Raw genomic sequence first — 13,339 nt, 5'->3', positions numbered from 1 at the left:
GGCCTAGTTGTTGTGATGGTAAAATACCCTGAGAAAAAGCAACTTTAAGGAAGAATTATTCAGCTCACAGTTCCAGGCTATAGCACATCATTTTGGGAATGTCAAGGCAGGAACCTGAAGCAGCTAGTCTCAATTAAGAGCAGAGAGAGGGGGCTGGGGATTTAGCTCAGTGGTAGAGCGCTTACCTAGGAAGGGTAAGGCCCTGGGTTCGGTCCCCAGCTCTGAAAAAAAAAAAAAGAACCAAAAAAAAAAAAAAGAGCAGAGAGAGAATGAATGTATACATGCATATTACTCAGATCACTATTTATTATTATGTAGTCCAGGACCCAAATATAGGGAATGGTGCCACCCATGGTGGGCTGGGTCTTCCGTGTCAAATAAAATTATTAAAATAGTCCCCCATACCTGCATATAGACATACCTACGAACCCACCTGATCCAGATAGCCCCTACAGGTTTCTCTTTCTAGGGGATTCCAGATTGTATTGAGTTGACCAAACTAACCATTAGAAGTGCTTCTTTCAAATATATCTGACATATATCAAGGATTCATTGGTGGATGATAGAAGGTCCATTGACTTACATTCCTGTCTTTATGGTAGTACTATCCTGTCTTCACAGTATTTTTTGAAAGTATTAGTCTTCCAATATCTCCATTTTTTTCTTTTATATATTTGTCCTAATCAATGCCCCATTGTGCCCTGAGACTAAGGGAGGAATAAGGCTTGTCTTCTCCTGTGTTCTTGCCTTCCTGTCTGCTCTCTTATCAACTGGGATCAGTTCTGTCACCTTAATGCCATTTGAAAGTCATTTTCTTTTCTCTTCCTTTCTAAGCCAGCATTGTGCTGGAGAGTTCCCCATCTTTTCTTTGCCCATCGCTTATTCAGATTCTTGTCTCTTGCTTTACCCATCCCCTTGCTCCAGCTACTGCAGGGTGAGTTTTCTAAGATGTGCATCTGAGGGGTTGGGGATTTAGCTCAGTGGTAGAGCGCTTGCCTAGCAAGTGCGAGGCCCTGGGTTCGGTCCCCAACTCCGAAAAAATGAAAAAAGGAAAAAAAAAAGATGTGCATCTGATCCAGGCACACCAGTTCAATGGTCCTCCTGTGTCACCTGGCCCCTGTCAGTTTCTTGGCTGTAATGTTTTCAGTGACCGGCTTTATCCTTTGCTCCTCGTTGTCTTGACATACATATTTCTTCATTCCTAATTTCAAAACTCGCCTCAAGGCAAAACTGAATTATATTTGAAACCTTCAGCTATTTAAAGCCTTTTCCCCAGAAGCTTTCGATTTAAATATATTTTTAAAAAGCCTTTTTAAGAACATAAGAACCAGAGTGCCCAGTGTGTCACTGAAAAGAGTCTCATAATGAGATTGGAGGGGTGGCTCTATAACTTCTTCCCCAGGGAGGCTGCACCGAATCCTTAGCCACATTCAAGAGTGTGAATCCATCCCCAGTTGTCTCCATCGACAGTGAGGATGATTGCCAGAAGACGAGGTCCTCGGTTCCAGTGGGTTTGTAGGTCCCCTTTTCCTATTGCATTTGGTCACCACAGTTGCTAAGAGAGACACCGCATCCAGAGAGACAAAATATTATTATACCAGAGCTCCTTACAGTTCATTGTCTACTCATGGTGTAAGCTTTCTGAGGTCTTTTGGAAACCCCCAGAAATGATGTCTAGAGCCACTCCTATATGTGTGACCCATGCCAGTCCTCTGAACATTGGAGATATGTGGCTGAATTATGAGACGTAAGAGATAGGGTTAGGGTTGGGGTTCGATGGTAAAGCACTAGCCAAGCATGTATGGGGCCATGAGTTTAATCCCTAGCAACACAAAACATAAATACACACACTTGCAAAAACTAGATGGGACTTTAAAGATTTTCAAATTAGGGTATGAAGAGTCTGAGAGTCAGAGGGTTTTAGCATCTGCAGTATATTGTTTAAAATGATGCCCCATGTCTCCTACTTACATGGGCCTCTCTGTCTCCCTTCCAGGTGAGAAGATACTCCTGTGCTGTCATGGCTGAGGTAAAAGGTAAGGCTATGTTCTCTCTACGCACGCTGTCTTTCTTCTTCCATGTTCAGTCTGCGGCACCAATCTTACATTGAGGACTTGCTTTATATTGTCACAAGTGGTGACAGATACACAAATTCAGGTATCTTCAGAGAAATATAGACATTCTCAGGCCATAGGGTATGGTATATTCGAGTCATTACTGAAGAGATGTGAGCTCACGAAATTATGTAACCAGCCACAAAGGGGACCACCTTGCTGTCAGCCTCCCATCTCTCCTGTGACAATGTCAGTCGGCCCTATTGTTTTTCTCCTGTAACCATAAGAGAGGAGAGAAGAGCCCTAGACACCCAGTGAGTAACTTCAGTGAGGACAACGTTTTACAGTTCAGAAGAGTTCTTCCTCCTAACTTGGGTGGCTTTCCATTGGCTGAGTCACCCTGGATTTGAGATAGGATCAGTCGATGTTGGTGTTGTGTAGGTTGTGTGGCTTGTTGGGGACAGAGCAGTCATTCCACCAGAGTGGCACTGAGAGAAGGGAAAGTTTCTAATCAAGATTAAGAGCACTGGAAAGCTTAGTTGCAGAGCATAAGAAGAGCTATAGAAACCTGCTGTTTGGCTGTACACTGTGTTATACCCACACATGCACTCAGTCACATACCAATAATGACAATTGAGTCTAGTGGTGGACCACAAATCTAGGGGAAGGCACAAAAGAGTGCATTTCCTAGAGCACAAATCTAGGGGAAGGCACAAAAGAGTGCATTTCCTAGAGCGTGGCGTGGACCGTATATGGTTGAATCCCAGTACTTAGAGGCAAAGGTCGGAGGACAGTGAGTACCAGCCTAGGATCCATAATAAGACTCTGCCTAAAACAGGATGAGGGGAATTTGTGTCAGCTAGAGACGTGCTACTTACGTTATTTTGTTTAAGAACGTTCTGTGATGTGTGCACAATGAGGAATTACACACTGACACATTTCTCAGAGTTGTCCCCACTATTAATGATGCATAATTCTATTAATGAAAACAATTTATGTACGGAATAGAACTATCCTACATCTAGGGGGAAAAATAAAACAACCCCACCCCCACCAAGGAATGTTGGAAAAGAACAGAGTTCAAAGGTTGGTTGCTGTGTCCAGCTCCAAGGCCGGGAATCCAGGGGTTGTATATTTTTCTTGATCTGATCCAGATGTGTAACTCTGATACATGGAAGATGTAATCATTCTCAGACTTTAGTATATGACACCAAATGGCAAAAATCAGTGCCCTTGACAGCAGCCACACACACACACACCCTGAGGAGGTAAAGCCCTGGCTGCCCTGGCAGACTTGGGTCTTCCAGGTAGGACAGTTCTCCTTCCATTGGCTCCAGACCTGGCTCTGGCTGAGGAGGCATTTTGAAACTTCCCCTTCCAAGAACAGAGTTTTCAAAGCTCTGGGAAGCTGCCTCAGGATTGAGTAATCCCTGATCTTTGTTTGTCAGGCTTCCCTAGCTGGATGTTTGCTTAAAAACAGTGGGCAGCCAGCCAGTCGAATTGATTCCCAGGGATTCCATTAGTTTGTGGCTAATTCCAGAAATCTTGTTAAGTTTATAACCTTTGAGAATGGTCCTATTCCTGGCTATTCCGAGGAATGCTGCCCTCGGCCCACACGTGTCCTCTAACTCCCTCCACTCCATCCCTACTTCTGAGCACAGCCACAGGAGACCTCTGTAGCGGTGAGGCAGCGTGACCTCTTCCAGGGTTGCGGTGGACAGACTTTACAGTGGGTGCTCTGTTGTAGAGGGGACATAGCAGGGAACATGGAGGAGGGGCTCAGGGAGTGAGGCTTCTGTCTGTCTGTCTGCCTCTCGCCTCACCTTACTTTCCGTCTTCTTCTTCTTTTTTTTAATCTCTACTCAAACTCTCTTCAACGAGGGTAGAGAGCTGATTCTGGAGCTGGGCCAGGCGAGTTATCTGGCCGCTTATATCTTAGATCGCCCTCTTAACAGAGATGTGTGCTGTGGCCAAGTTCTTTTCTGAAGCAGCTTAATGAAGGGTTCGGGGAAACGAGCATACACACCCAGCATCCAGGGCATGCCCTGAAGCTCCAGGGACAGAATAGAGTGCTCACAGGGAAAATATAGTTGCAAATAAGATCTGCACACTCTCAGACATAGGCAACAGCTTCTGGAATCTACCCTATCTGGAAACTATGATTGGGAGAGATGCAAAGCAGGCGGAAGAAACAGAGGAGGCTGTAGTCGGTCTTCTGTGATGAATAGGAAGGATTTTGAGAATATCTGAATGGCTTTTTCCCCCCTTTTTTTCTTTATTAACTTGAGTATTTCTTATTTACATTTCGAATGTTATTCCCTTTCCTGGTTTCTGGACCAACATCCCTCTAACCCCTCCCCCTCCCCTTCTTTATGGGTGTTCCCCTCCCCATCCTCCCCCCATTGCAGCCCTCCCCCCAACAATTACGTTCACTTGGGGTTCAGTCTTGGCAGGACCAAGGGCTTCCCCTTCCACTGGTGCTCTTACTAGGCCATTCACTGCTACCTATGAGGTTGGAGTCCAGGGTCAGTCCATGTATAGTCTTTGGGTAGTGGCTTAGACCCTGGAAGCTCTGGTTGGTTGGCATTGTTGTTCATATGGGGTCTCGAGCCCCTTCAAGCTCTTCCAGTTCTTTCTCTGGTTCCTTCAACGGGGATCCCGTTCTCGGTTCAGTGGTTTGCTGCTGGCATTCGCCTATGTATTTGCTGTATTCTGGCTGTGTCTCTCAGGAGAGATCTACATCCGGTTCCTGTCGGCCTGCACTTCTTTGTTTCATCCATCTTTTCTAATTGGGTGGCTGTATATGTATGGACCACATGTGGGGCAGGCTCTGAATGGGTGTTCCTTCTGCCTCTGTTTTAATCTTTGCCTCCCTATTCCCTGCCAAGGGTACTGAATGGCTTTTCTAATTGTCCCTCTCTCCGCACCCTTCATTGAAGAATCATTACTGAGAACCTTTAATCCTAACACTCGGGAGGCATAGGTCAGTCTCTGAGTTTGAGGTCAGCCTGTTTTACAGAGTGAGTTGCAGCCACCAGCAGCCAATGCTCCGAGGTTGTCTCGGAAACCCAAATAATGACCATAATGACGACAACAAAGAGAAAACAAACAAACAGTGAAGACTCCTATGCTGGCTAGTTTAAAGCAAACTCAACACAGGCAAGGAGGGGCCTTCGTTGAGGAAATGCCCCATAAGATGAAGCTGCGTTCAAGCCCGTGTTGCATTTTCTTAATTAGTGGTTGATAAAGAGGGTTGGCCCATGGTGGCTAGTGCCATCTCTGGACAAGTGGTCCTGGGCGGAGAGCAAGCCAGTAAGCAGCACACGCCCGTGGCCCAACTCCCGTCTCCAGGTTCTTATTCTGTTTGAGTTCTTGTCCTGACTTCCCTCAGTGATGGACCGCAATGTGGAAGTATAAGCCAGATAAACCGATTCCTCCCCAGCTTCCTTTTTGGTCATGGCATTGCACACAGCAATAGAAACCCTAGCCAGGACAACTCGCATTAGGTAATTTGGAGGAGTGTGATGCAAGCCCATCCCCCAATCATTTCGGATCCTTGACTCACAGCATTCATCTGGCCCAGTATGGAGTATTGTGTTTACCTTTTCACAGTGCCACCACTGAGAAAGCTTGACAGTCAGGGAATTGTCCTTGATGTCAAATGCAGAGGCCTGAGCATCCTCACCTCCGTCAAGCTCCTGATCAGACAGTGTCTTTAAAATGGTTTTTAACTTGGCTAGTCCTCAGCCACCTCTGCCTGGGCTGAGATTCCTTCCAGCCACAAAGTACTGTGAGTCTGTGATCTCTTGAGTCAAGCTATAATCAGGGAACATTCTTCAGGCAGAGGGATGAAACCCAAGGCATTGGTGACGCCTCACTTCTCTTTCAGCCTGCGTGCCGCATACCTTTCATTTCTCTCCGTGCAGAGCTCAGGCCTTCATCCCTGTAGCAGAGGAAGGTGGCAGAGCCTCCCGGTTCATCTCCCATCACACAAGTTCAGGTTTCCCCTCTTTATCCCAGCTTGTGGCCACCTGAACTGCACCCGAACTGCACTGCTCAGTCTAGTGTTTCCGTTGGTAGCTCTTCTAAGGTTTCCCGTTGCTTCCAGCCTTCTGCCTGACACCTCTGACACCAGCACAGCTACTGATGATGTCTCTCATTCTTTCTCATTCCTACGGGTATCCTAGCTACGCTGTCTCTCTCCTTAATGCCTTCGCTCACACAGTGACTTGACCCGAATGCCCGGTCAGCTCCCTGTAAGGGGCTGCTTGCTGCAGTCTACCCGTTCAAGATGGAAACTTAGCATCCTCTTCCCGAAGCCTTTCCGAGCTCCTCGTGGTCACCCCTCTGTCTCCTTTTCTTTAGCTATTCTCCCACCCTGTGAAGCGGCTGATAATTATTTTTTTCTGTGAGGTTTCAAGCATTTGGGGAGAATATTGATAAAAAACAAACTGGACCATTGCTGGCATGCATTAGATGTTCACTTGCAGTCCAGCAGGGAGGCAGCCATCAGTTTTGTGAAGAACGCAGCACAGACTTAATACTTGTCAAATTAAATAAGCAGGGAAAATTCGAAAGCCACAAGCCTACGGTGTACGTGCGGGTGTCCAGAGTCAGCCAACTGTATCCAGGGATCTGCGGCTTCAGTCAGCTAAAGGTTGAGGTATTTCAGAAAATAGTGGCTGCTATGCTGACTGTAGACTGGCTTTTCTCCTTGTCGTTCTTCCTAAAACAACACAGCATATCAGCTATTTGCATAGCATTTATGTTGTGTTCACCAAAGTAATCTGGAGACAGAGCAAAGTCATGCAAACACATTTTTTTTAAATAGGCAGATTCTGGGTGTAACTCTGTACACATTTATTCACACTCAGACAGTTTCATTATTCTAACAAAGTATCAAACCAGCTCGCAAATCTAAGCCTGCATATGCACGGTACAGGAAGAGCTGGGATGACGGTGGTGGTTGGATCTATCACAGATGAATTGCTTGCTTTTATTCGTCAGCAGCCTTTGTGGTGCTAGGCTTCGGTGGACAGACAAGTCTCTCAGCTCCATGACCAGGCGACCGAGAATTCTCACATCTTGCGTTTGTTTGAGAGGGTGGTGTATCTGGTGATTAAGGTGGGGGTCTGAGAGGAGAGTCCCCGCTGCGCAGCAGAAGGAGCGGGTGGTGAAAGCAGAGAACCAGGAGCTTTTGCAGGAGGAGGGGTTTCCGGAGCAGCTGGTTTCTGAAGAGGTTACTCCTCCATGTTTGCTCTCGTCCAAAAGCATGCAAGCACACGTTATGTGGGACTTTAATATTAAAAAAAATAAATGTTTTCTGAAACTAATCTCCTAGGGATAGTGGGAGAATCTCTTCCCCCCTCCCCCTCTCCTCCCCTCCCCCTCCCCCTCAGAGTTGTGGTGATGGGATTGTAAGGCAGTCTCGCACATCGATAGCCCCTGCTGTATACCCACCTTTGTCTGGTTATTCAGTCAGACTGTTGTAAGTGATGCTGTGGAGGGCGAACTTTGAGGACGTAGTCTTCAGCAAGGACATTATTCCAGTAGATGTGACCTGTCACACAAACCCTTGAACTTGGGTCTACAGGTCAGAACTTGGGTCTTGAAGATCCTAAGGGTGAGACACATTTGACACTGGAAATTTCCTGCTAGCTTTGAAAGGCCACGTGACAACGAGTGCAGGTGGCTCTTAGGAGCTTAGAGATAAACCTTGCTGACAGACCAAAAGGGAATGTGGACCATTGTTCTGTAACTTCAAGGGACTGAATTTACAGTGGGGACAAACTCCAGATGGGAGGTGAGCCATCCACGCTCTGAGTCCAACCCTGTAGTGGTCCTGAGAAGAGAACCCATCACAATGCGCCTGAGCGAAGGGGTGGGCTTGTAGCTGGGCAGTATGTTAGGTGACAGTCAAATGAAGTCAGCAAGGCTGCTGCTTTTTCAAACATCCCCTCTGAATCTGTCTCCTGCTTTTCTCCCCTTCTCTGTGTCACCCATGGTGGAGGAGTCAGATAAGAAGACCCTAGATTAACACAGGAAAAAAAGAGTGCACTAAGTCCTCACTTAATCCTGCTGTGTTCACAGGAATGTACCACCTGCCCTCTGGATGTGTCCCAAGCCCGACTGAGTCATGGCATTCATTTATGTCTACCATTTGGTGGCAACAGTTGCTTTTAGAAAGTGACCATACCTGTGTACAGTTCTGAGAACAACATGTCCACACCCAGAGGAAGTCATCAAGGTTGTCACAGGGTCTAACTTCCTCTTCAGCACCTGTGGTCTGTCAGTAAAAGATTTACTCCCGGGCAGAGTCTCTGTAGAGAGGGGGTTATAGTTCAAATGTATTTACTTTCTCTAAGAGTGACTAACAGCTCATGAGTGCTTCGACTGAGTATCTAAGAGAATATTCTGTGCATGATTCAGAAGGAAAATAAAAGGTCCCACAGCATCAGACTGCAAGGGAAGGGAGCCAGAGGATGACAAGACCATAAAAAACCTATCATTCAAATTGGCCACTCCTAAATTTTATTAGGTGTTCTCAGAGGAAAAAACTGTCCAGCCACACCCATGAGTGCTGCTGTAGACTTTGAGTTTGTGTGAGAGAACCAAACCAGAAGATCTGAACCCAAGGACAGGAAATCATGCTGGGAGCCAACATCCAAGTATACTATGCAAAATAAAGGGCACTTTCTTATGTCTTTTAAATTGGTGTATGTGCCTGCGTCTCTGTGAGTGTATGACACAGGAGAGCAGTGTCCTCAGAGGCCAGAAGGGAGTGTCAGATCCCCTGGAGCTGGAGTTACAGGTGGTCGTGAGCTGCCGGTTAACAGGGGTGCAGGGAACTGAATTCCACTTGTCCAGAAGAGCAGCCAGTGCTCTTAACCTCTGAGTCACCCATCTCACCAACCCCACTTTTTAACATCAACTTTTGATAGCAATTTCTACCGCAAGGACTAGCATGGCTGAGGCGGATGCTGATGGTGGATGGTCTGGAGAAAGTTGACTTCCTCTACTCCTACTCGCTCCTGTCCTGTTGGATTGTGAGGGGTGTCGGTATCTTTCCACCTGTATAAAGCACACCAGAGCAGAGTCCCACAATTTTTGTCCTTTGAGACCTGGAGGAGAAGGCTAGGGCTGAGCAGTAGACAAGGACTTTGCACAAAGAAGGCGCTACCAAAAGTATTCAAGAAAGTACCTTCAAGAAGGTGGCTTGAAGTCAGGGCTAGCCCAGGCAATGGCTTGGCTCTCACACATAGAAATAGTGACAGTGAGGGTGACTCTGATGAGTCAGCACAGAGCACGAGATGCCCTGGGTGTCTCCCCTTTCCTCCTCACGCAGACTCAGCGTTGGCTAAGGAAGAAGGGCAGAAAGCAGTGTGTTTTGACTTCTGCTGAGAGCTAACAATACCCCTGTGGACAGAGTGGGTGATCTGAGGGCTGTAGATAGGTGTAGAAATGGGCTGGATAGTGCAAGACTGCCATCAGCTAGCTAACAAGTAACTCCTGATGAATGGTTAGCCAATCCAAGACTCACGTGGCATGGACTCCAGTCCCTGGGCCTTCATTCATCAAAGATTAAAGTGTGGAGAAAGTATGTGGGGAAAATACTGATAACAAAAACTGAGAGGGAGGAGAAGGGTTAGTTGCATGAAGTACTCAGAGCATAAAAGTACCAGAATCTCTTTAACCCCGAATCTCCAATGCACTATTCCCTCCTTGTCTTTGTGATCTCTGTGTTCTCTCTCTCTCTCTCTCTCTCTCTCTCTCTCTCTCTCTCTCTCTCTCTCTCTCTCCTTTCTAGTTGTCCTGGAACTCGCTCTGTAAAGCAGCAAACTAGCCTTGAACTCAGTGATCCTCATACCTCTGCCTCCCGAGTACTGGGGACATTTTTCTCTTAAAAACCCAAAGCCTCACTAACTGTGCCAATGGTGCTTTTTAGCCTTGCTCCTGGTAGTTCTGTGTATATAAAACACGCGCTCTCGAATGCAGTTGCCTATTAGGCTCCCACCTTAATAAATATAATGAGAAAATTCTCACCCACTTAGGGATTACATAAATATTTAACAACATTTTCCAGTTCTTTCATATTTCAATTTATGTCTTTAATCTACCTGCATTTTATTTTGATGTATGGAATAAGCTGGGGTGATCAGAATCTTTATTCTAATTAGCTGGTTTTTTTTCTCCCTACCAGATACAGGTAATTAATCATTTCACTCAGTTGTTTGAAACAGTTACAAAACATCGACAACAACAGTTACCAGTAGCTGACATTTGCCATCGCTTGGTGCTATGAGGCAAATGGTTATTTCTCACAGTAACCCTGGAAAGTGGGTGCCGTTGTTAGGATGTCCATGAGCTTAGAGCATCCCTCAGTGTGGAAACTGGAGCAGGCGATGGCTGGTGAACTGGTTTGAAGTCCCACTGGTAGCGAGGGATGGTGTGGAGATAGGATATGAACACCCTCATTCCAGTTCTCGAGCTGTGAAGTGGTTCGATGGGATTGGCTTTGTTCCTGTGCACTGTGTTTTGTTCTAGCATATTCTTTCCCATGTTAATATTCCATTGTCTTAATGTCTTATCTTCAAGTCTTTTCATATATAATATAGCAGTAAATTCCAATGCCTTCACTAGCCTCTTTTCATTTTATAATTTAGCATCTTAAAATGTCGAGTCCCATTTCTTCTGAATACGAAAAGTATAATTTTTTTTTGTTTATTGTAATTTTGAGATAGGGTCTTACCCGTGCAACCCAGGTTGGCCTCATAGTACTCTTGTCTCGACATTTTGAGTGTTGGGATTATAGGTGTATACACCCCCTCCTGGCTGATCCATGTTTTTCCAGAAAGTCTTATTATAAGACTTTGAGACAGGGAATTTTCCTTGACTATTAAAAGTGGTGTGTTTGATGACAGATGCCCAAGACACCACAGGGTTGCCACTGGACCTAAATTGCTCTTAAACTGGTTGTAGATATCTGAGCTGTGCTTCGTTAATTACTCTGTGCCTCCGACTCTCCTCTGTATAAAGGGAATATAAACACTCGTTAGGAGATGTGCGAGTTAATTTTTCATCACGGTAACACAGGAAATGAACAAACAGCTTAGGTGAATGAGAGATGTGACCGGGCTCATGGTTCCAGGGGTGTCTGTCTAGAGTCAGCCAGATCCATTGCTCTGGCTTGAATGAGGTAGCTCACCATTGCTGGGGCAGGCTGCTCACCTCATGGTAGCCAGGAAGCGAAGAGAAGGAATGCAAGCCAGAACCAGCCAGCTTCTTCCTTCTGCTTCTGTTCACCCAAGCTACCAGGCTTATTGAATGGTGATAACCATATTCATGGCGGGGCTTCTCTCTCTCACAGACACACCCTGGAGTCTACTTTCTAATCTCCCAGGTCCCTCTCAACCCAGTCGAATTGACATCGAGTTTAACTACCACAGGAGCCTGAGTCAACATGTGTGAGATGCTTACAACAGTGGGTGGCACACAGGGAGTGATAAATAAGTGTTTTCCAATAAAAATCACAGCTTTCGGCGGAGTCATGAAACTCTGAATAAGTCTCTTGGACCAAATGTGCAGCACAGATGTGGCTGTGTTTCAATTTGTACTCGGGGATCGCCCTGAAATTGTCGTGTGACGTTTCCTAAATCAAATGCATGTTCTAAGGACTTTTACGTGGACTTTGAGAGCCTGTGGGGCAGAGCAGAGTGGTGCTATCCGGCTGATAGTGCTGTGAAACAGAGGTCCCTCTGCCCACGAATTTATATGTGTCCACCGGAACTGGCTAACATTTTTGAAACCTGAATTCAAATGGTATCAGGATGACTTCCTCCATGTGGAAGGAGATGACGCCTAAAAACCTGTCAGAGTGTAGACAACCTGAGTGAGGATCTATCTACACACAGCGTGCTTCACGTGGCTTCGGTGTGTCCACAAGTTTGGTTTACTTTAATGTGATCTGGTCCTCTGCTTCCTTGCTAGAAATACTTTGAAACCGTGGTTTACTGAGGCCTGAAATCTCCAGGAGCTGTTGGGGACTCAGAGGCACTGGGGAGGAGGCATTCTTGGGATTCTTTGTTAAGTGAAGCCCAGCTTCGGGTTAAAACAGAATGTGCACGGTTGGAAGTGGCTCTCCTGGGGGTGACGGTGACGGGACATGCTGTGGGCTCATCATACGGTTTCTTCCCACAGACTCATCACTCACAGTCCAGCAGATGGTGGGTGTTGGACTGGGCTCCGTGGCTTTTGTGACCATTCTTGCGTTCCTCTCCTTCTCAGCAGTGTGGTATGTGGGACTGTCACCTTTGAAGAATGAGTGGAATTGGGGGGAGGCAGGGGTGGGAGTCGAGCAGAGCAGCTGGGTGTGAGGGAGGGTCAGGGCGCAGGCAGCAGGGAGACAGTGTGACTGACCCTGCAGCTGGGAGGAAGAAAAGCAGGGAGAGTGATGACCACCCCATCAGTCCACCAGGAAGGCTGGTCTCCTGTGCAGCTTCCCTGCCCGGGTCCTATGGACACGTGTATGAGCTGCACAGGGGCACGAAGTGAGGAAACAGCAGGGCGTGCAGTGTTTGTGACTTCTCTCCCCCGTCTCTGTCTAGATGGCTGGTGGACTCAGCATGGGAAGACCGAGTTGATGATGCACAGATATTCTGCCGGCTTCTCAGGCCTGTCCGCCACGTGGCTCCCATCCTAAGCCCTTGTGTGGGGTCGAAACTTTCTCCATCCCAGCGTGACCCCATCCCTGAGTTCAAGATGGCCATCTGTGTGGAATCTTAAAACTTGAGAGCTGTTTATGTGTTTCATGCTTTCTGGGTCAGTTGTGTATCCATGAACTTGAGACTCATGTCCAGTGTAATACCACAGGCCACAGACGCCATGAGTCAGCTCCCGGGGTCGTTGGACGTGGAGCCTCTGTATCTTCCTGTAATTAGTTCTTCTGCTCTTAGTTCAGGATCTGTTCTTCTCAGTGGGTAATGAGTGGGCGTAAGTCTGGGCAGGGATTTGGGAAGGAGGTCACTGGATAAGGAACGCTGATATGAATAAATGTTTTGGGCGTTTTAGGATGAGCCTATACCAGAAAGTACAATAACCTGGCCACGCCCCCAGGTTCCCTCCCTAGCTCTGATATAATTCCAGTTGTTCGTGTGACACCAGAAGTGACGTCCCAGAAGAACCCATTCTGTGATCTCCACAATTCTTCCTCTTTGTCCCCCTTTTCTTACTCCTTATCTATAAAATTGTTCTCTGCCTCCCTTGAGATTTTGGGGTTTGGTGGGGTT

The 13,339-nt window shown here is 46.7% G+C and overlaps 1 protein-coding gene across 9 annotated transcripts in view; it reads left to right on the top strand.

Moving 5' to 3' along the window:
- Susd1 (sushi domain containing 1) overlaps window positions 1–13,131 on the top strand; it is a 123,341-nt gene extending 110,210 nt beyond the window's left edge. For 7 of the 9 annotated variants that reach the window (XM_006238212.5, XM_039111047.2, XM_039111048.2 and 4 more), the window contains 3 exons: window positions 1,997–2,036; window positions 12,252–12,345; window positions 12,659–13,120. In XM_006238212.5, the coding sequence (XP_006238274.1) occupies window positions 1,997–2,036; window positions 12,252–12,345; window position 12,659 (135 nt within the window). In that variant the 3' untranslated portion in view covers window positions 12,660–13,120. Of the gene's footprint in view, window positions 1–1,996; window positions 2,037–12,251; window positions 12,346–12,658 lie in introns of those variants that run through there. The other 2 variants (NM_001427255.1, XM_039111050.2) reach the window with 2 other exon arrangements.
- The last annotated feature ends 208 nt before the right edge of the window (window positions 13,132–13,339 follow it).

Source organism: Rattus norvegicus, chromosome 5 (assembly GCF_036323735.1).
Source record: "Rattus norvegicus strain BN/NHsdMcwi chromosome 5, GRCr8, whole genome shotgun sequence".
NCBI classification, from domain to species: Eukaryota; Metazoa; Chordata; class Mammalia; order Rodentia; family Muridae; genus Rattus; species Rattus norvegicus.
The sequence above is the reverse complement of the archived record's forward strand: the minus strand, read 5'-3'. Positions and strand labels throughout refer to the sequence as shown.